Source organism: Dreissena polymorpha, chromosome 11 (assembly GCF_020536995.1).
Source record: "Dreissena polymorpha isolate Duluth1 chromosome 11, UMN_Dpol_1.0, whole genome shotgun sequence".
Taxonomy (NCBI): domain Eukaryota; kingdom Metazoa; phylum Mollusca; class Bivalvia; order Myida; family Dreissenidae; genus Dreissena; species Dreissena polymorpha.
Window position 1 is genome coordinate 758,781 of NC_068365.1, and position 23,623 is coordinate 782,403.

At 40.1% G+C, this 23,623-nt stretch overlaps 1 protein-coding gene across 1 annotated transcript; it reads left to right on the forward strand.

The window, feature by feature from the left end:
- Positions 1-3,907: 3,907 nt before the first annotated feature.
- On the forward strand, positions 3,908-21,813 carry LOC127851119 (peroxidasin homolog). The gene is made up of 16 exons (XM_052384679.1): positions 3,908-3,981; positions 4,226-4,479; positions 5,149-5,298; positions 5,480-5,746; positions 5,974-6,090; positions 6,650-6,811; positions 7,671-7,940; positions 8,736-8,999; positions 9,842-10,075; positions 11,125-12,243; positions 13,240-13,413; positions 16,240-16,357; positions 17,093-17,301; positions 18,012-18,265; positions 19,352-19,468; positions 21,016-21,813. Exons 1-16 carry the CDS (start codon positions 3,908-3,910, stop codon positions 21,106-21,108), a joined length of 3,876 nt encoding a protein of 1,291 aa, XP_052240639.1. The 3' UTR covers positions 21,109-21,813.
- Positions 21,814-23,623: the final 1,810 nt, after the last annotated feature.

Consider the following 23,623-nt stretch of genomic DNA (forward strand, 5'->3'; position numbering starts at 1 on the left):
GGAATTTCCCGATACGTTATTAATGCAGGACCAACGTGGCGATTGCCCAGTTTGTGGTACAACCTTAGTCACATCTTGATTGGCTTCAATGAAATAAACAGAGAAATTTGAATTAATGAAGGGAATAACAATTCCTTTACCTATAGTCTGGTTTGATGTGGAAAATATCAACGTGTTAGACACAAGTTATTCTTGTGTAACATAGGTAAAGGCGCATATTTGTATAGCTCTTTAGTAAAAACATTTCCCTTAAAAGTATGTGAGTGTTTTGATTTAATTAGGGTCAACACTTAAATAAGTCAGTTAATTGTGTTATGTTAAAAGAAGCAGCAAAACAACATTGTTTTCAAGTTTAAAAATAATTGACTTGTTCAAAAGGATCTTAGAAGTTTCTCCTATTTGTACCGAGTTAGTACCGAACTGTACTGTTTGGTAGATAAATGTCAGTTATAAAATTTTGTACCGAGTTATGACGAACTGTACCGAGTTAGTGACGAACTATACCGAGTTTTGGACGCACTGAACCTAGATACTGACGAACTGTAATGTATGGCAGATTAAATGTCGAGTTAGAAACGAACTAACTGTGGGTAGATTAAATGTCGAGTCAATGACGAACTGTTATATTAGATAGGTTATTTGTCGAGTTAGTGACGATTTGTACTGTGGGTAGGACAAATGTCGATTTGTGACGAACTTAAATGTTGGGTATATTACATTTCGAGTAAGTTACGAACTGTTTTGTTAATAGGTTAAATGTAAAGTTAGTGAAGGTCTGTATTGTTAGGTAGATTAAATTTCAAGTAAGTGGCGAACTGTATTTTAGGTAGGTTAAATGTCGAGTAAGTGACGAACTTAATGTTGTGTTAGTTGAAATGTCGAGTAGTGACGATTAATTGTGGATAGGTCAAATGTCGAGTTAGTAACGAATTGTATTGTTAGGTAGATCAATGCAATCAGTGACGAACTGTACTTTTAGGTAGTTAAATGTCTAGTTAGTGACGAACTTTACTGTTGGGTTGGATAAAGTGAGTAAGTGACGAACTTAATTGTTGGATAGTTTAAATGTCGAGTTAGTGACGAATTGTGCTGTTGGGTAGGTTAAATGACGAACTGTAGTGTTGTGTTGATTAAATGTCGAGTTAGTGACGAAGTGTATCGTTAGGTATGTTTTAATTCAAGTACATGACGAACTTTACTGTTGGATAGGTTTTAATGTCGGTTGGGACGAAGCGTACTCTTGGTATGTTTAAAACATTTTGATGATAAGTAAGGGTAAGACTTAATTGTTTAAAATTGAAATATTTTCTCAAAGATCTTATGAATGCAATTATGGATGCAATATGTTTTATAGTCTATGCTACAAAGTGTTAGGGTTGTCGTTACACGTTTGCGATAACAACGACAAAATAGTGCCTCGTTTTGAGAAAATGGGCTTCATAAGCACTATCTTAAAGGTATTCGTTAAAGATGAGATTGGTGCAGTCCGCACTGGCTAAGAAGGGACGACACGTCCACCTGATGGATTTTTGTTTAAAACGAGTTCATTAAACCATAAAATCCATAAAAACTAATAGTTGTCCTGATAAGCTTATGCGGGACTGCACAGGCTATTTGTCTGTGATAACACTTTACCTACATGCATTAAGCCCCGTTTTCCAAAAACGAGGCTTATTAACCCATTTATGCCTAGTGGACTTTCCCGCCTTCTAAATTGGATCAAGTATTCCAAACTTATGGATATTATTTCTATTTTAGAATATTCTTCAGAAAATTCCTTCAAACAACAGCGTTGACCCAGATGAGACGCTTATGCGGCGTCTCATTCTGGGTCTACGCCTGTTGCATATCATTTTTCAGGAACTAGGCATAAATGGGTTAACATCTTTATTTTAGGTTTCTGCATGGTAACAACATTGAGCGAATCTCATCAACAACATTTCAAGCGAACAGAAGATTAAAGAAGATTGTGAGTTACATTACGTTGATACTGCTTAGTTATATACTGGTAAGTAATTGAATGTGATACGCATGAATTTAATCGCGTTTTGGTATCTTTATGCGTTTCAGGTTGAAAATAAGAGATTTACGTTATTCGAACGTTTAAATAATCTATGAGTATTAAGTGCAATGACACATTTCTGAATATTTAAATCTATTTGGAGGATTATTCGATTATTGAACGACAATCAAATGTTGGACATCTTTGTAGCAATACGGTCTGCGATTATCGGGCTTCCTCAATTGCTAATACATATGGGGAATTTTTAGAAATAAGTGATTCCTTTGTCTGAATTTTATTTTATTTGAGGACAATGTCTAATGGAAAAGTTTATTAATTAAAAAACGACACAAAGTCTTCAAAATGGCAGTATTTTAATTGACTTTTACTTGTTTTCGGATAAATATTCATCAGGGCCTCGTTCTGGGAAAAACTGGGCTTTAGTCACGTGCGGAAAGTGTTGTCCCCAGATAGCCCATGAAGTCCACACAGATTAAACTGGGACGACATTTTCCGCTCTTCTAAACGAAAATCCAGTCAAGGCGGAAAGTGTCGTCCCGGATAAGCAGATGCGGAATACGCAGGCTAATATAGGACGGCACTTTACGCACGTGCGTTGGGTCCAGTTGTCAAAAAACGAGGCTAAAAATGATTATCTTGAGCAGTTTGAAAGTGCGTTCGTTATTTTCCAGTTCTCCTGTCAAACTGAAGGGAAATCGAATATTGAGATATGATTTTCAATAATTAGTTTTTTTTGTATAAAGAGACCGCACAATAGCCAGTTATAACACCGTTAATAATCCAGCCATTAGTTTACAAGTGTCACTCACAATCATGGGTTTTCTGTCAACCGATTAGTAAGCTTAAAAACGCAAACACAAACAAAAGTTTACTTTGCTATGACACGTTCCGGAATTCCATTGAACTCAATAGTGTCGCCTAGTTTTCACAATTTTGCTTTGTTAGCAATTTATTCGACAGATGTCCTTTCGTACAATAAATGTGAAACTCGATCTGTTTTACGTCGTCTTATTGCAACAAATAGTTGTGCGTGGTTTATCAGCAAGCAGATTTATAAAACAGGACAAAGTGACCTTTTCAAAGACCCATCGTATTCGACAAATACACAGCCGATTAAATTAAACATCTGACATGTAAAATGCCGATTAACCCATTTATGCCTAGCGTCTAGACAAAAGACCTTGGCAAACATCGTAGACCCCAGATGAGACGCCGCATGATCAGGGGTCTTCGCTGTTTGCTTAAAGGAATTTCTTTAAGAAAATATTCTAAATATAGAAATAAGTATACTAGAAATCCCTAACTTTGGAAATAAATTGATCCAATTTAGAAGGATGGGAGAGTCACTAGGTATAAATGGGTTAATAAAGATCCGACATAGACAGTGCCGTTGAAATGAACATCCGACGTATACGGGCCGATAAAAAACTTTTGAAATATGGAGTGGCGATTGACCGAACATCCTCCATTTAAAGTATTGATTAAATGAACATTTAGCTAACAATCATGTCTAGTATTAAGTTGTGTGATTTCTAATTCGCATTTGTTTAACCCATTTATGCCTAGCGTCTAAAAAAAGGCCTTGGCAAACTGCGTAGACCCAGATAAGACGCCGCATGATGCGGCGTCTCATCAAGGTCTGCGCTGTTTGCTTAAATGAATTTCTGTAAGAAATTGTCTAAATATAAAAATAAATATACTAGATGGCATCCCTAATTTTGAAAATAAATTGAGCCAATTAAGAAGGATGGGAGAGTCCACTAGGCATAAATGGGTTAAATTTTGTTAAATCCGTCATGTTTGCCTGTAAACGACATGCTCACTCAAAGAACTATAATTGAAGGGGGGCAATTACGTAAGCGTAAGGAAGGTTGCAAAGAAAATATGATTATCTCCCATGACATTTTCGTCGGCAATGAGCGCCTTATTATGACCCCAAATAAAGCGAATAAGGATAAGTACATTGTTCGGAATCGTAAGTCATTGCTTTTGGAAAACGGGGCCAAATGCATATGCGTAAAATTTTGTCTCATATTAGCCTGTGCTTTCCGCACTGGCTAACCCGGGAAGAAACGCTCCGCTTAAACCCGATTTTTCTTTAACTGATACAATAAGAGCGGAAAGTGTCGTGCCTGGTTAGCTGGGACGACACTTTACGCATATGTATAAAACGCTGTTTTCTGACCCAAATATTTGTTGCAGGCGTCTCGATTCCAACCCACTCATATGCGACTGCGAGCTGCGATGGCTCGCGGAGACCGTGCAGGGAGGTCAGTCCGAGGTCCAGGCAACCGCAACTTGCAGTCAGCCCGCGCATGTGCAGGGGCGCGACTTAGCGGATGTTCCCTTAGCAGACTTCAACTGCATAACGCAGCCCGCATCCACGCAGAACGTGGCGGCAGGATCACGTGATATAAATCTGGGTCGCGGCACTCTTGATAACAGGGTCCCTCAAGGTAGAACCTGCGGCGAAGGCATTCTGGGAAATCTTGGCTTAATGTATGTGCGTAAAGTGTCATCCCAGACTAGCCAGTGTAGTCCGCTTAGGCTTACCAGGGACGAAACTTTCCGTTTTTATGGAATTGTCTCCATTGTTGGTACCATGAATGTGGCTACAAGGTATTTGGATGCATGGTTTTTAAGTGCAACAAAAATGTCAAGTTTTACCAAACATTCATTCTTACAACAAATTAAGTTTCATGTGTTTGAATACGCTTATGACATAGTTTTAAATTCAGAATCACAAATTGGGCATATTCTATTATTTTATGTAAATACTTGTATCGCATGATAAAAAGTAGACGCCCTTAATCCGACATTGATGAAAGTGAATTTAGGTAAATGTTTCCTGCATTGATTTTTTTTTGCGTACAAATGCCTAATTAAAAAATACAATTGTTTTCCATATAACGAATCCATTTGATACATGTTTTTTCCTAATTCTTGCGTATATTTTAATTATATTCGGTTGTTTATTACAGTTAAGAAGGTTGCAACTGCTTAGTATTATATGAAACAATACAGCGTATGTCATTCCCATATTTTGGGATAAGGTAAGAATACACAAGTTTCTTCGTGTATATGACACCTGCAATACAACAATGATTTTTTTATTTATCCCGAAGAAGTGCCCCGGATCACCACGGATGACAACCGCGACCGCGACAGTCCGGCCAACAGGGTATCCAGTAACCAGCAGCAGCCGGAAGTGGCTAACCGTCCAGATTCCCAGACACGTCGTCACGAAGAAAGACAGAGACAAGTAGCGCCTCACGGTATTGCTTCCAAATAAAAATATAAAATTTGAGAATCGCTATGGCGAAACGGGGCTTAATGCATGTGCGTAGAGTGTCTTCCCAGATTAGCCTGTGCAGTCCATTCCATAAAATCGATTATTAGTATTATTTTCTGCAAATGCGACCGAAAGGGGACATTGACCTTCCAGTAAAATTTCAGTGGCACCCACATTCCTGACCCGGCCCTCGGACATCCATGCCGCTCAAGGCGACAACGTGGATCTGCCCTGTTCCGCTTCCGGTTTTCCTCAACCAGAAATCACGTGGACGCTGAATGGACGGCAGGTGCGCGTGACGTCACGTGTGAGCCTGGTCGGGGGCGGTCTGCACATTGTGTCGGTGAGCGACGAAGACCGCGGGGAGTACCGGTGTCGGGCCGAGAACAGCCTGGGTGTCGTCACCGCTACCGCGGGGCTCCATGTGCAAGGTGTGGCGCGCGCGCGCGGATATATAATCATAAGGGCGTTTTTTAGTTAACATAATATTGTGATGGGCACGATTTTTTGTGTAGTTTTGATAACTAAATTACATACAGTTTGATGTTTACTATATTACCATAATGAACATCTTTGTCTAGTATTTTGTTATGCGCTGGTGGTGTGTAATCAAAATAAGTCCAATGTTTTACATGTACAACTCATGTTCGCATTTCAGTCCCGCCCTCCTTCGTGCTGCGGCCGGTGGACGTTGTGACGGGCGAGGACGGCACGGCGGTGTTCCAGTGTGACGCCATGGGAGAACCCACTCCGCTCATCTCCTGGTACAAGAACAGTACGTAACGTGGCCTGCCGTTCTGTTATACCGCCATTTTAAAATGATGTTAATGACTTTACGTTTGTTATGATTTTAGCGTTTTAAATGCATTCAAAGCTGTGTCATTCTCATTAAAGGCTGTGTTGTTATCATCACAATATGTGTAGTTGGCATTAGAATCTTAGTATTTGACAATACATTATGTGTTATGGATATTACCATCTGTGTCGTGACATTTCAATCTGTGCCGTTGACAATTACTAGTAGTTCGCAGAAAGTGAGAACCGCTTTTAATTGTGTGCTTTTTCATCACAAATATTTGTGGGAGTTCTGAAATTTATTCACTGAAAATGCAGGCGCAATTATAAGTGACAATACAGAGCTTCGTGGATTCGTGTTATTCTTGGTTATCACACTGCTTTTTTAATATTAAGAATCTCTAAATATAGAAGCTGTCCTGCAGAGTGATCAAACAGAGATTTGTGTCACTGATGTTTGTCATTATTTTACTTCAAAATGAAGGACATGTTCATATTGACTGTGTCTTTTATCTAACGTTATCCTCAATGTCTTACAGACGACCCTATCCCTAACAATGGCCGCTTCACGATCCTGGACTCCGGTCGCACTCTGCGGATATCGCGGGTGGAGGCGGCGGACAGGGACGTGTACGTGTGTCGGGCGGAGAGCGCCGCCGGCCGGATGGAGGCACAGGCGGAGCTCCAAGTCTCCTCGCAGAGTGAGTGGGCATGGTGGAGATTCTGTAAAATCATTTATATTCTCGCTCATGAAATGTCGTTGTATATTAAATAATGTGTTTTCGTTAATTCGTGAATTTTTGATTTTGGAAATAAAGGAATTTGCGTCGTTCATTTTCCGACGTGTTTGTGTAAATTTGTGGATCGAATGCACAGGCTAATCCGGGATCGATCTACCCACGAAATAAACGAAAATTATTGTCGCAATTATATTATGAATGATTTTAACAATATACCTTGGTAGCGAATACATCGATAAGTTAACTTAAACAATAAATAAGTCTGTACGTTACTAAGTAAATAAGTAAACAACAAAACAATAAATCTAATGCATGAATATGTCAACAAAAAGGTCTAACTCACTTAGCACATCACTCACGTTTTCACTCGCATAACCAATCAATCAGTCGACCGATTTTCGAGTTACTAGATTATGGCATATGATACTTGCGTCAAATGGAACCTCGTTCTGAAAAACGATAATGCATGTGCTTACCGTGTCAACTTTGATTTGGCTTTGTAGTCGGAAAATGCACATTAGGGTCAACACTCTCACTCTTATGAAATTTTTCGTTTAAAGGAAATGTATTGAAAAAGAAATTCTAGTATTGGCGGTAACAACTCATCCATGAATAACCCGTGCGGACTGCTCATGCTGATTTGGCACGAAACTTAACGCAAATTCATTAAGCCTAGTTTCCATAGAACGAGGCTTATGGCATTTTACGCATGGGACAAATATATGGTTTTGGGTTTACAATTACTATAGTTCACAATAACATCATTATCTGTCATCCAGCGCGTCTGTTAAACGGAAGTCTCGTGTATTCGCCATTTCAGCGGCGCCGACATTCAACCAACGGAGGGTGGACGAGATCGAAGTGGAGGAGGGAACCGACGTTCAAGTGGACTGCGCGGCGGACGGACAGCCGGCGCCAATATTCCGGTGGATTAAAGATGGGGTCACATTGCGTAACGGCCGGAAGTACCACTCCGAGGGGATTCAGCTGACGATCCGGCGCGCCATTCAGAGTGACGAGGGGCTGTACGAGTGTTTTGCCGAGAACACTCTGGGTTTCGCACGTCATGCAGTCCGCCTGCGAGTGACGAGTAAGTTATCCCATCTTAGAGGAGACATTGTACAACAAATTGAGCTGCGTTCCTGGAAAACAGGGCTAAATGTATGTGCGTACAATGTCGTCCCGTATTAGCATATGCGGTCTGCTCAGACTAAGCAGAGACGACACTTTTCGCCATTTCTAGATTATTCTTTAAATATTCCATAAAAGCGGAAAGTGTCGTCCCTGATTTGCCTGGGCGGACATATCTAACGCGACTTAACCCTTTCAGTGCGGGAACCGAATTTTGAAGGCCTTTGCAAACAGTTTGGATCCAGATGAGACGCCACAGAACGTGGCGTCTCATCAGGATCCAAACTGTTTGCTATTCTGATAGTATTCTTTGAAAAAAAAATCGAAGAAAATGCTTATTTTAGAAAATTCAGCAGACGACATTTTAGCAGATGACAAATTTCCCAGCATGCAAAGGGTTAAATGATCAGAGAAGAAGTCTTATACTATTTCGCGCAAAGGAAATACATGTCAACGCATTATGTAAGGTCAAGGAAATAAAAGTCAACGCATTCTGTAAGGTCAACCGCCGATAACAGTCTTCTAGTCTTAAAACAATCTTCAATTATTATTAATTTTATTTCTGTAGTATAGATATGTATGTTTATATGTAGGAAGGATTTACAATTTCAATTCTTTTCGCAAAAGACAGTGCATAAGCGCACGGTAATGTAAACGGACGACTGATATCCCAGTAAATGTCAAAGTCGATTGAAGATGAGTCTTGTATCATAATAAAACTATAAACCCATGTATTTACCATTTACTCTTGCAGCCGCCGTGGTCAGGCCTGGAGACCAGTTTGTCAACAACGCAATACAGACGGCGACGGAACGTGTAAACGCCGCCATAAATATCACCAGGAGCGAACTATTCCAGCGCGGACGGACGCACAACGTCCAGGACCTAATGACTTTGTTCCGATATCCCTCCGCGGAATCACTGGAGCTTGCGCGCGCAGAAGAGATATTTGAGGAGACGCTGGAATTGATATACAAACACGTTGCCGAGGGTCATCAGTACAACCTCACCGGACATGGTATGAGTCCCTTTATTTATCATGTGGTTCACCTTTCTTACATGATACCTGCCAATTATTCGCTTTGGGAAAACGGGGTGTTATGCATATGCGTAAAATATAGTCCCAGATTATCCCTAGCAGTCCGCATAGGCATCCTGGGGGCCGTTTCATAAAAAATCGTACGACAATGTTAACTTACGAGAGAATTTTGTAATCTTTATAAGTAGACGAACTAGCTCGCCTTGAGATGCCAATGTAGTTAATTAAGTACTGAAATTTTATAATCACATGATATGGACTTAAGCAAATATGTACCTTCGAAAAATGTATCGTATCGTAAATGTGTACTACGATGTTTATTGAAACGGTCCCCTGGACGACACTTTTCTCTTTAATGGAATGTTTCCTTAAACGAAATCTCTTCTAAACGAAAATCAAGTCAAGGCGGAAAACAACACTACCTTATTATTAAACTCGACTGGGAATACATTTCTCTTAAAGGGCATTAACATTATATCAAAGAAATTCGTATTATGTTGAATTGTTTGTTTTTTTTTGAGAACAGTTTTAGTTGTCTACTTCGCTCGGGATCGTTAATTCTTTTTGTGTAGTTGAAGCGACGATTATTTAGTAAAGTTTCTGCTGGAAAGTATTTTGTAAAAGTATACTATATAATTTTAAGTATAAATATTTATAAGAAATGCCTTCTTTAAAGCGATTGAATAATTGTAATTACCATTTCCAAATCCCAAAATCATCATCGTCTTCTTTTATTCATCACACATGTTTATCTGGGATAACACTTTACGCACATGCAATTAGCCACGTTTCAAGTACTCTTTTCTCGATGACCCTTGCAGAGTTGTCTTACCAAGAGATTGTCTCCCCCGCCCACCTGGCGCTTATTGCCAACATGTCTGGCTGCTTCCGGCGCACGTTCCCCCAGCGCTGCACGAACATGTGCTTCCACAAGAAGTACCGCACCCTGGACGGCACATGCAACAACCTGCAGTCTCCGAGTTGGGGCTCGTCCAACTCCGCGCTGCAGAGGCTGCTACCCCCGGAATACGAGAATGGCTTCAACTCACCCAAAGGTAAGGGGTTATGTTGAACATATTTGAAGGCTGCTACCCCCGGAATACAAGAATGGTTTCAACTCACCCAAAGGTAAGTGGTTATATGAGATATTGTGTAAGGATTTTACCCCCCGAATAAGAGAATGGGTTCAACTCGCCTAAAGGTAGGTGTTTATAATAGAACTCCGCTCTCAAGAGCTGCTACCCAAGAATACAAGATTGGATGCAGCTCGTCCAAGGGAAGGGGTCGTATTTAAGTATTTGTTAAGGCTTCTACCCCCGGATTACGAGATTGAGTTCCACTCGCCATAGGGTAGGGGGTTATGTTGAATATTATTTAAGGCTGCTACCCCCAGAATACGAGAATGGATTCATTTCTCTCAAGGATGGGTGGTTATATTTATAATTTCAAATGGTCTTGGATGTGATCACAGTCAATGAAATAAAGTGTTTCCTTAAAACAGTTTTTCTTTGTCTGATCGCTTATTGATATTTATATGACAGTATATTGCAAAGACAAACAGCAACACAAGAGTCACCCTTACTATAGCCCAACTGTTTTTACATACGCTTGCCAGAACATACTTTGTTGAACATGACCTTGCTATAAAAAGTGCAATAAAGATGTCAAAGATATTTTACATTGTCAGCTTATTGTTGCGTTGGTATTGCTACGTCAGCTTAAATTGGTAAAAAGTTAAAAACACGACAAAAATTGTGTAATACGTCTATATAAACGGATTAAGTGTCATATTGATATTGGAAAATGCAATTAATTCATTAATTGACATAACAAATCGCTATAATTGTACACATATTGTAAAATCATTTACATTCGTTGGTATGAAATTTCCTGTGTTTTAAAGACTTTTTCGTGGACACGTGAATTCGCGGATTCCTGAAAAAGCGATGAAGTTGCGTCGATCATTTTCCTATGAGTTCCGATGTTAAATTCGTGGATCGGTCGATACACGAAATCAACGAAACATATTTTTAAACGAATAATAATGATATTACCGTATTATTTAAGCGTAAACGTTGCTAATATTCTACATTCCACCACGTAGGTTGGACCCGAGGTCGTCTTTACCACGGCGTTCACCTGCCGAGTCCCCGCCTCGTGTCCTCAGTCATCCTTTCCACCGAGTTGACCACCACCGACGATCACGACACGCACATGGTCATGCAGTGGGGTCAGTTCGTTGACCACGACATCGGTCTGACCCCGCAGTCCGTCAGCCAGCACGTCTTCAACGACGGGCGCCGCTGTAACGAGACCTGCACGAACAGCTACCCCTGCTTCCCCATCCCCGTCCCAGCTAGCGATCAGCGAGTTCAAGGTCAGTCGTGTCTGGGATTCCACCGCAGCAGCGCAACCTGTAACACCGGAACTACCTCCATATTCTTCAAGACGTTTTCCCACCGTCAGCAATTGAACGCTCTGACGTCATACATCGATGGCAGCACGGTGTACGGAAGTGACGACAACATGGCGGAGCGCTTGCGGGACCTCAACCACGAACACGGTCACCTGTTGGTGGGATCGCTGTCCCAGCAGGGCAAGAGGCTCCTTCCGTACGACTTCCACGGAATCCTAGGTGCCACTGACTGTCAGATTGAGAGCAGTAAACGCTACATTCCTTGCTTCCTGGCCGGCGATTCGCGCGTTAATGAGCAACTGGCGCTTACAGTCATGCACACGCTTTGGATGCGCGAGCATAACCGGATAGCAGACGAGTTGCGTGAAATCAACCCGCACTGGGACGGAAACATGCTGTACCATGAGGCTCGTAAAATTATCGGCGGCATGATGCAGCATATTACATACACCGCATGGCTGCCAAGGATTATTGGACCTGAAGGTATGAAAATGCTAGGGGAGTACCAGGGATACAACCCTACAGTAGACTCGTCGGTCACGAACGAGTTCACAACTGCTGCAATGCGCTTCGGTCATTCGTTGATACAACCTATCCTGTTCCGGTTGAACTCTTCCTTCCAGCAAGTACCGGAAGGAAACCTGCCGCTACATCATGCGTTCTTCACGCCTTGGCGCGTGGTGGAGGAAGGCGGTGTCGACCCAGTCCTCAGAGGGTTATTCGCTCAGGGCGCCAAGAAGAAGATGCCCAGTGAAATCATGAACAGCGAGCTCACAGAGAGGCTGTTTGCACTGGCCAACAAGATTGGTATGCATAAACCCTTTGCATGCTGGGAAATTTCTCGTCTGCTAAAATGTTGTCTGCTGAATTTCTAAAATCAGCAGTTTCTTCGATTTTTTTCAAAGAATACTATCAGAATAACAAACAGTTTGGATCCTGATGGGACGATACGTTCTGTGGCGTCTCATCTGGATCCAAACTGTTTGCAAAGGTCTGCAAAATTCGATTCCAGCACTGAAAGAGTTAAGCCGCGCTCTGGGAACATCGAGGGTAATGCACGTGATCAGAGTCGTCCCAGACTAGCCTGTGCAGTCCGCATTGCCTGATCTGGGACGATACTTTCCGCCTTAACTGGAAACACTTTCTTTAAACGGAATGTGATGTCCCTGATTAGCCTGTGTGGACTGCACAGGCTCATCTGGGATGACACTTCACGTACATGCATAGAACTATGTTTCCCATGAGCGAGGCTTATTTACTTTGCTGTATTAACCCATTTATGCCCAGTGGACCCTCACATCCTTCTAAATTGGATCAATTTATTTCCTAAATTAGGGATGTCTAGTATACTTTTTTCTATATTTAGAATATTTCTTACAGAAATCCCTTTAAGCAAACAGCGAAGACCCTGATGAGACGCCGCATCATGCGGCGTCTCATCCGGGTCTACGCTGTTTGCCAAGGCCTTTTTTCTAGACGCTTGGCATAAATTGGTTAAGGTCTGTGCTGGAAATATCCTCCTTACTTTGCTTTCTAACTGCTTTGTGCTGTAAACTGATTTTGCAATCATAAATTTATCATACACTTAGTATAACATGCATCACGTGATTTTGTATTGGAGATAATCTAACGCAACACAATTAAGGTATTGATTTTTTTTTAGCGAAGACATGTATACCTTTTTGGCGTTCAGACATTAAAATAAGTTTATTTTATTTTATTGATGTTAAAGAAGAATTTTATTTCATAAAACAAGTACGTGTATAAAAGTAGGAATTTGAGTTTCATTTGATTTCACTTCAGGTCAGGATCTCGCTTCACTGAACATTCAACGAGGCCGAGATCACGGTCTTCCATCATACACAGAATACCGGAAGTTGTTTAATCTCACCGTAGCAACGAGATTCGAGGAGCTTAGAAACGAAATCCAGGACCGCGAAACACGCGCTAACCTAGAGCTCATATATGGCAACGTGGGTACGTTCCATCATAAACAAAACTAATCGATTAAATTACAACCAGCCGTTTTGGGGACAGTTTTGCTTTTTGTTTGTTCTATGTATTGTTTCTCAGATTTTTAGGTTTTAAAGTAAAGTTTGATAGAAATGAGCCGCTATTAAACAATCAAGCGTGTGTTTATTATGTTGCCATACTCTATATTAAAGGTGCCGTCAACCACGACGACGCAGAAAATACAAGTTGTAAAATACCGTATTTTTTACAATTATTAGTTTATATTGATTAAAATATCACGACTGGTCAATTACATTACTTGAAAAAAGTTCATATTCTCAGTATATTCAGTAAAAATTGTTATAGCCCCGTCACACCGAACTGGCGTCCTTACGGCGACCTAAGACTGTGTTTCTGGAAATTTCTGGTTGTCTTAGTAAGGACGCCAATGACTTTTTCGGTAAAAATGCTGTTTTTTCGCCTTCGCGTCACACCAGTGTCCTGGTTTATGGCGTTCTTCGCGTCCTTACGGCGACCAAAGCCGACCATTCGGCGTCTGAGCGGCGTCCTTGACGTTCTTACTGCGTTCTTATTGCGATCATAGTCGTTCTGAGGACGCAATAGACGTACAAAGGACGTACTAATGTCGCAATAAGGTCGTCGTACGGTCGCCTTGCAGTCAATTATCATTTTCTGTGGGTTTGAGCGGCGACCACACGACGTCCATGGCGACCTTACAGCGACCCTACCACGTCCCTACTACGACTACTGTGTCTCTACGGCGTCCCTCCGACGTCCTTAACATAACGCCATAAAACGCCGGACTTCGGCGACTTCTTTAAACATGTTCAAAGTGGTCGCCGCGTGCTCGCGTCCTGAGCAATTTTCGGCGTCCTCACTGCGTCCTCTTGCGTCCTTACTGCGTCCTTACTGCGTCCCTCCGGCGTCTATGGCGTCCTCACTGCGACCTGGGTCGCCGTAAGGACGCAGTAAGGACGCCAGTCCGTAGTGACGGGGAAAATACAATTTCGCGATGTGAAATCGAAAGTACATCGCGAAAATAGGTGACATAACGATATACACACTATAAATAACGCAAGTAGATTGATTGATCATTTTATATATAAAATATATACAATTCACTACGCATACAAAATTTGCATTTCTGGGTTTACCACGTGATGATGATGATCAATCTACTGGCGTGAACTGGTCGTTAACCGGTAGTTACCTGGTACCGGTAGCCAGTAAAAGTTATTACCGAATATACTGAAAACTTAACAACTTTTTTCAAGTAATGTAATATACCAGGCGTGACATTTTTATCAACATAAAATAATAATTGTAAAAGAAAATACGGTATTTTACATTTTTTATTTTCTTTGTCGTTGTGGTTGACGGTACCTTTAAGGGCCAGACATATTTTACTCTATGACAACTGTATTTCCGATCCAAATACTGGGACTATACGTCAGACGCTTGGAAAGAAAGAAATCAGTACCAATTGATTTAACTTGCGGCGAGGTATGTTTCCGCCCAGACCAAGACAGGCCCCGAGCAGAGTTCCAACATTTTACCTCTATTAATGTTACAACGATAACCATTTTGTCCTCAGGCAACACTCTTTATTTTATACCGTTTTTACAGTAAGTTCGTTCTTATCTGATCAATCGAGTCTCGTTCTGGGAAAACTCACCCCCTGTACGTCGATAATCCAAACTCAGTTGGATAATTCAAACTGAAGAAAAAAATGTGGGCCGAAACTGAAACTGAAAGGTAGATGACTATTTTATCATTTCTGCTAATTTAGTAACTACAATGACGTAATTTTTCTACATATGTGATAGTGAATGTCTGACACACACAGGTGTTTTGAATTTTGCAATGCTTAAATAGTTTTCTAGTAAAAAACGATAAATTTGTCTTCGAAAAATGCTAATTTACATGAAATGCGACCTATGTGTTGAATTATTTACACGTTAATTGACAAAAGAGCGAACGAAACTGTAACAGAGATATGCCATATTATATCAGGAATGTCCTTTAAAATTTTCCTTTTAACACCTAGTGTGTGTCTGTGTTAAAATCATGTGTTTGCAGGACGGGTATTAAACTTTATGGATAAATCCAAACTGACATAAACACATCTGGCAGTTTGGTCATTATCCATCGACTTCTTGATGTTAGTTTGGAATTATTTATACACTAGTTAGGTCATTATCCAATTTGTATATTTTTGTCCCAAACAAATACGAATATATTGCGTTTTCGAGCATTTACGCCAATACATTTGCTTTACATACATACATGAAAGGTAAATACATTTAAGTCCAAGCATTAAAACATTAAAAACCTTCGATTACAATTGTTTTTGGCCTTAACCTTTCGACAATTTCATTTAATTTTTCAAGATTTTCAAACATATTCATTTTATTTTGACGTAATTGTTTTTAATTGTTATGGGTTTATTAGCGCATTGTATCCGGCAAATAACATTTTATAAAAAAGAAACGTTTATCATGTGACAACTAAACATAAATAAACGTGTTCTTAGAAATAAATGACTGAAGTCTTTATTTCTGTCGCCATTTGTTTCTTCAGTTTGAATTATCCTACTCAGTTTGGATTATCGACGTACAGGGGGTGAAACTTGGCTCAACGAATGTGCGTAAAGACATTCCAGACTGGCCGGCGCAGTCTTTTCTTAACAAATATTCTGTTTAGGCGTAAAGTGTCGCCCTTGATAAGCCTATGCGAACTTTGCATGCTTATCTGGGACGACCCTTTGCGCACATGCATTAAATCCCATTATCACACAGCTAGCGTTACACCTTTCTTGATCAATTGCAGAGAATATCGACCTGTTTGTTGGTGGGATGGCCGAGACAACCCTGCCCGGGGCCAAAGTGGGGCCAACGTTCAGACACATACTCGTCGACCAGTTTCGGCGCCTCAGGGACGGAGATAGGTGGGTCTGTGAGCGTACTTTGTGCCAATTGTGGCACGTTATGATATACAGACGTTCAGTCACTCGGGGAGTACCAGGGATACAATCCTACCAACTGAGCAACAGAGACGAATTAGCTTGACATGTCGGTGTATAGAGTTGCGATTAATGCGGATGAGAGGAACTTTCTGAACAAAGTAGTGTAGAAACCCGCCATCTTTACTTCGCAGACTACGGATCCATAACTATTCATTTACCGAAATAAATGATTGAACGGCGTTTTGGAAAAACTCGGTTTAATGGATGTGCGTTAAGCGTCGTGCCAGATGAGCTTGTTCACTCCAAGAGAGCTAATCATGGACGACACTTTCCGCGTTTATATATTTTTAAATGTTAGGACGTGTTTTCTAAACGGAAATCAAGTATATGTGGAAAGGGTCGTCCCTGATTAGCATGAGCGGTCTGCACAGGCTAATCTAGGACGACACTTTACAAACAGGAATTAAGACCTGACCCAAGAACGTGGCTCATATGTTTGAACAGTACTTCTATTATCAAAGTTATTATACATATATCATTTTCAGTACTAGTTTTACCAAATGACCCATACACGTATTATAAAGGCACACTTCATTTTTATAATATTAAAAGATATTAATATGTACTTTTGTATTAATACTAAAACTTCGCTGCATAAAGAAAAAAAGATAAAAAACATCAAATTAATAGTACGTGATTTTTTCATGTAATCTCCAGATTCTGGTATGAGAACACAATGGTGTTTAGCCCTGACCAGCTCGTCCAACTCAAGCAGTTTTCGCTGGCGCGTGTGATCTGTGACAGCGGCGATGACGTCACGCATGTTCAGCGTGACGTATTTACTATGGTGAAGTCACGTGATGAGTACCTGCCGTGCCGGAATATACCGCAGATCGATCTCAAGATGTGGAGCGACTGCTGCATGGGTAAACGGCTGTAGTTTAAACTTATTTATTCAAGCTCCATTTCATATTATTAAAACGCCCTCGAGTCCATTGCGTGAGTTGAACCAGTACTTTGTGAGCACGGGGAATATTTACAAAACGCTAGACGGACACCATTAACACAACGCCATGGCGACCTTTGAAATGGGTTTCATTTGTCTTTTAGCCAAGGCCTTTCTTCAATCGATTTATGAAAAACAACAATTCTGGTTTGATTTTTATAATAAAACACTTCGTTAAGTGAGATGTTGTATATCTGATCTACACTTGATATAAAGTCAGTTTACTGTCTATGACTCGATTTGACTTTCGATGAAATGAGGTAAATTAGACTGAAATGTTTTGATAAGCATTTTAGATCAAATGTTACCTATTTAAACCACTTTTCTTTTGTGTTTGTGTTTTGTTGTGGAGTATTTGCGTGTTATATGTTTTTTTGTGTTCTATATCTTGTGTTGATGAAAGATTTCCTAACTTTGTTTAATAGATTCAACATCTTGGATCTTATATTGAATTTATCCTTTAATTTATTTTTAATTATTAATATCTACTCGCGGTATACATTTCAAATGGAAAGCACTATGTAATTTCATTTAATCATTGTTAAGTAATCAACAAACAACTGATTCTTTAACAAACGTTTAAACATTCAGACATATGAATGATCCTAATGAGCTCTATGGTATTTTTAGATTGTGGAAAAGCAGGGGATTTCCGGTCGATTACGAACCACTTCCGGCGACGCCGTGACTCCACCAGATTCTCGTATCAGAGTGACAAACCGGAAAGTGAACACAAGACAGTGACGTCACTGGGCGACTTCCGGTCGAGCGTGTACAGCAAACATGAGGTGGACACTCAGATGCAGGAAATGAAACTGCGCATGCGTGAAATGGAGACGCTTGTAGATGACATGGAGCATGCTATGAAAAAAATGAAGAAAAATGTAAGCGTCAAATAGCATTCAGTGTTTCAAGAGGAACAGTAATGTTTTTTTTTATTGAACCTTAATTTATATGTTTCACTTAATAACTTGAACCCGTACCTGACATTCTTATACACCCCGTATGCCGCTCTGTTAGAATGCATTGCTAGTTCGGATCTAGAGATACCTTTTGTGTATTAAGGTGTACCGTGGGCATTGGTTGAAGCATATCTTTGATGTATTTGAGGAAATAAAGCCCAATATAAATCATCTATGGGATAAAGAAACAAAGAGCAAAGACCGTGCAATAATGGCAGCAATAAGTTCGGTTCTTGTGCGGCACGCAATGTCTTAATGCGAGATTCCTACCTAAGTTGATTACTCTGTTAGTGTTCGAGATGAAGAGGCATTTTGAAGGTTAAAATCCATTTTATAAACAAAATATGTATTTAAGTTTTGATTGAACAGTTTTTCTTGTTTTTTATAAAAATGTCTTTTAAATATGTATTTTTATTATTTTCAAAAGCGGTCCCTGGGTGAGGGAAAATGAGTAGTTGTAGTAAATAAGTTATGAAATGTGCATGGGATTAACTATAGGATTTCAACTAATATTTATATAAATGAAATCGATTATGTCAAAACATTATTAAGTTATGGTAAGTTCTTATGTCTGATCCAGACGAAACTTTTTGTTATCCTCTCGACCTAACGAGACAGTTTTCACGACACAATAAACAGTTTTCAAAGTCCCTTTTTGTTTACCGAAATGTCATCAGTATTGTTTATAAATTGCATTTTATTGTGCCTCGCTCTGGAAATACGGGGTTTATTACAAGTGCGTACAGTGTCATCACAGATAAGCCTGTGGAGTCCGCACAGGCTACTCAGGGGCGACACTTTCCGCCTTAACTTGACTTTCGTTAAGAAGAAACTTCATGTGAACGATAAATACCACAAACGCGGAAATTATCGTCCCTGATTAGCCTGTGCGGACTTCACAGATTAATCCGGTACTATACTTTACGCACATTAATTAATGGTGGTTTTCCCAGAGCGAGGCTCATTTCAAGTACGGCATGTACATTTCTCATTTCCCTCTGTGTTCAGATGGCGACGATGATGTCGCACGCTGCCAAGGAGATGTTCTGTATGGAGGACAGCGGCGAGAAGCGCATGCACGGGGATAAGTGGTCGCGGGATGACTGCACCGTGTGTCGCTGCAAGGTGGGTTGTGCACTTAACCCATTTATGCCAATTGGACTCTCCCATTCTTCTAAACTGGGTCACTTTATTTCCAAATTTAGGGATGTCTAGTATGTTTATTTCTATATGTAGAATATTTCTTACAGAAATTCATTTAAGCAAACAGCGCAGACCCTGATGAGACGCCGCATCATTCGGCGTCTCATCTGGGTCTACGCTGTTTGGCAAGGCATTTTTTTCTAGACGCTAGGCATAAATGGGTTAATCTAATCATACATGAGCCACGTTCTGGGGAAATTAGCCTGTGTAGTCCGCATAGGCTATTCATTGACGACACTTTCCGCCTAGACTTGATTTTTGTTTAGAAGAAGATATTTCTTTTTAACGAAACAAAAATCATGAATGCAGAATTATTTATTCCCTGCGTTTATTGAGATAACCACAGTTTTATGTCTATGGGGGTTATATTCGGAACACGACCAGATTGACGGCCTCGACATCTTGACACCATATCTACTACACCACCGTGGCCTTAGCAAACACTATTTTGTCAAGAATTTTAGCCTCACTTTGGGAAAACGGGGCTAAATGCGTGTGCGTCCCGAATATGTTAATCAGGCACGACACTTTTCGCCTGAGTTTGATTTTCGTTAAGAAGTGACTTCTTTTATACGACATCAAACATAACAGTGGAAAGTGTCGAAATCCGCACATGCTTTTATGTGATGATACTTTACGCACATGTATTAACCTTTGCATGCTGGGAAATTTGTCGTCTGCTAAAATGTTGTCTGCTAAATTTCTAAAATTAGCAATTTCTTCGGTTTTTTTTCAAAGAATACTATCAGAATAGCAAACAGTTTGGATCCTGATGAGACGCCACGTTCTGTGGCGTCTCATCTGGATCCAAACTGTTTGCAAAGGCCTTCAAAATTCGGTTCCCGCACTGAAAGAGTTATATTTGTCCTTGGAGAAAGCAAGTGAAAAGCATATAACACTGTTTTGATTTGTTAAGAACTTAGCGGTTACTTTTATTATTGTCTGAATGTTTTGAGGGGATTACATTTTTAAAATGTCGTATATGATAACGACCATTACATGCGATCCCAAAACCTTATTACGCACCTGATAAAGTCCTTAACGCAGCAAAGTTTAACAGGAAAAAATGATGGTGGAAGCAAACCATATGCTTTGAAAACGTACATACGGTGATATATGAGTGTCGCTCTGGGAACATCGGGCTTAATGCTTAAAGTGTCATCCCAGATTAGCCTGTGCAGTCCGCATCAGGTCTCCAGGGACGACACTTTCCGTTGTTATGGTATTTATTGATTTAAGGAAGTACATACGGTGATATATGAGTGTCGCTCTGGGAACATCTGGCTTAATGCTTAAAGTGTCGCCCCAGATTAGTCTCTGCAGTCCGCAGCAGGTCTCCAGGGACGACACTTTCCGTTGTCATGGTATTTTTCGATTTAAGGAAGTCTCTTCTTAGCGAAAAGCAAATTATGGCATTAAGATTTAATTTCCTGAAGCGATGCTCAAATTGTATTTGTATATGCTTTCAGATGGGAAAGACTCGATGCAAGACCGTTCCCTGCCCGACCCCTAACTGCCCGTTCCCCAAGAAAATGCCGGGGCAGTGCTGTATGGTCTGCTGACGATAGCAAGCCGCGTAGGGATCTCATCAAACATTGTGTTACAAGGCCTTCAGCGCGTGTAATACTGTCTTTGTATTACCTTATTTGGAAGATCGACTTTCAAAGTCATGTGACTGACAGTTACTGATCTAATATGTGGATTTTTACTGTACTGTTCTGTTATTTTTTTATTTCACTGCCAAAGTATTACGTGTTACGTAAATGGAAACAGGTAAATTTATATGAAGTGCATTATCGTCGCTGCATCCAAAGGGCTGCACGGGATCATGTGCCAACAAGAACCAGAGATTTACGGTGGATGCAGTTCTGGTACAAATGTGATTTGTAATTTTACTGTTTAAAACACGACTACAAAATGAATTGTAATTGTTTCCCGCGATCCAAAGTGTTGTGTTGCATAAATATATTTATTCAATGATGTTGATGATTTTTCACGTTTTGCAATGCAGTTTTAATTAACCAATCAACACATAACATGTGACTTTAAACGTGTTTCTTCTTTTTACACGTGCTTGTCCCGTAGATGCCATACTCTGGAAATGTTTTAAGTCGTTTTTAATTTAATTCCGACCAAAGACCAACATGTCAATGAAACCGTTAGTAGAATGCAACTTCAAGATACCTCGTTTAACCCTTCCAGTGCTGGAACCGAAGGCCTTTGCAAACAGTTTGGATCCAGATGAGACACCACAGAACGTGGCGTCTCATCAGGATGTTTGCTATTCTGATAGTATTTGTTGAAAAAAATATAAGGAAATGCTAATTTTAGAAATTCAGCAGACAACATTTTAGCAAACGACAAATTTCCCAGCATGCAAAGGGTTAACATGCGAACCTCGTTCTTGGAAAACTGGGTTTAATGAATGTGTCTAACGTATCGTCCCAGATGTGCAGTCCGCGGAGGCTAATCATGGGGAATAGAAGCAAGTAGTCTATTATACGCGAAAATCCAGTTTAGGGTGAAAAAGTCGTCCCTGACTAGCCAGTGTGAACTGCACAAGCTTATCTGGGACGACACTTAACGCACATGCATTAAGCCCAGTTTCCCCAGAACTTGGATATTAATTCCAAGTTGTAGATGGTTTATGTTAAGACTAAAATATAACAATATATATCCTTGATTTGTATTGCACATATTATGCTTGGTCTATACTTTAATTTATTCTTTAGCATGCATCTCTCTTTTTCAGCTCACCTTAGCACACCATGAGAACATTGTTTCTCAATGATATCTCTGAAAATCTCTGAAAATCTTGAAGCTAAGTCGCGGCGAGAAAAAACAAAACTGTCTCAATTCTTAATCAAAGAAAAAGCTCTTGAGCACTCCAAAGGCAACAGGTTTTTACCAATCGTCATCAATCAGAACACTTATCCCAATGAACTCTCGGCCTAGTTCAACACTGAGTCACATGGGGTCACAAACTAGGTCATAAGGTCAAATTAAACAAGAAGCCGCATTTCTTGTCAAAACTTCAATTTTTATTTCTAAGAAATGATATCTAAAAATTCGAAACTTGGTCTTTTGGGATCAGAAACTTTTTCACTACGTTGAATTTATGCCCAGCGTCTAAAAAAGGGCCTTGGCAAACAGCGTAGACCCAGATGAGACGCCGCATGATGCGGCGTCTCATCAGGGTCTTCGCTGTTTGCTTTAAGGAATTTCTGTAAGAAATATTCTAAATATATAAACAAGTATACTAGCCATCCCTAATTTTGGAAATAAATTGATCCAATTTGAAAGGATGGGAGAGTACACTAGGCATAAATGGGTTAAAGAAAAACATTGTGAACGTTCTTGATGGCATATTTATTTGTATCTACGACGAGTGAGATATGGTTCCTGCTGAGTGAGAAAACATGGGTCAGTTTTTCTTTTCTGACTAAAGCAAAACACCTCTGATACTCTAGAAGTCAGCATTAAGCTTGCTAAGAACGTAAAACAATTTTGTTGGTATGATATCTTGATTGAGTTTTCGGACATTTTTGCGGACACGTGTTGGGGAAATTTGTCTTAAAAGTATATTGTGGAACCGTCTAAGCCGTAACAGTTTCGTTTCTTGCGGTTTAAGGTGAGCGCCTTATGACATGTGATGCTCTTGTTTATAAAGCAACAGTTTGCGTTACATGAAACGTGTACAAAATATTGATTCATATCTCATTTTTGCATGTTCGGCCAGTAGTTATATTCCACGTGTAAATCATGCATAATTGTGTTTCATTCTTGACACAGACATTGTATTTCAAATGTTCATGACGAATGTATTTTGTTTAGTTATTTTGTATAGTTTTCCCTGCGTTGTGTATGTTTATATATGTAGATTAGTAGTGTATGAATGCAAGTTGATTAATATACGCTTTGAGAATAAATGTTTGACGTAATAAAAATGATAACACACAATGCCGTTTGTATTACCTATCTTTTTTCCCCACCGCGTGCAAGGAATTATCGTATGCGCTCAGTGAGAGAGACTTCGTCATACCTCCTAAAAGCAATCGTATCAGCATATGACCGAGC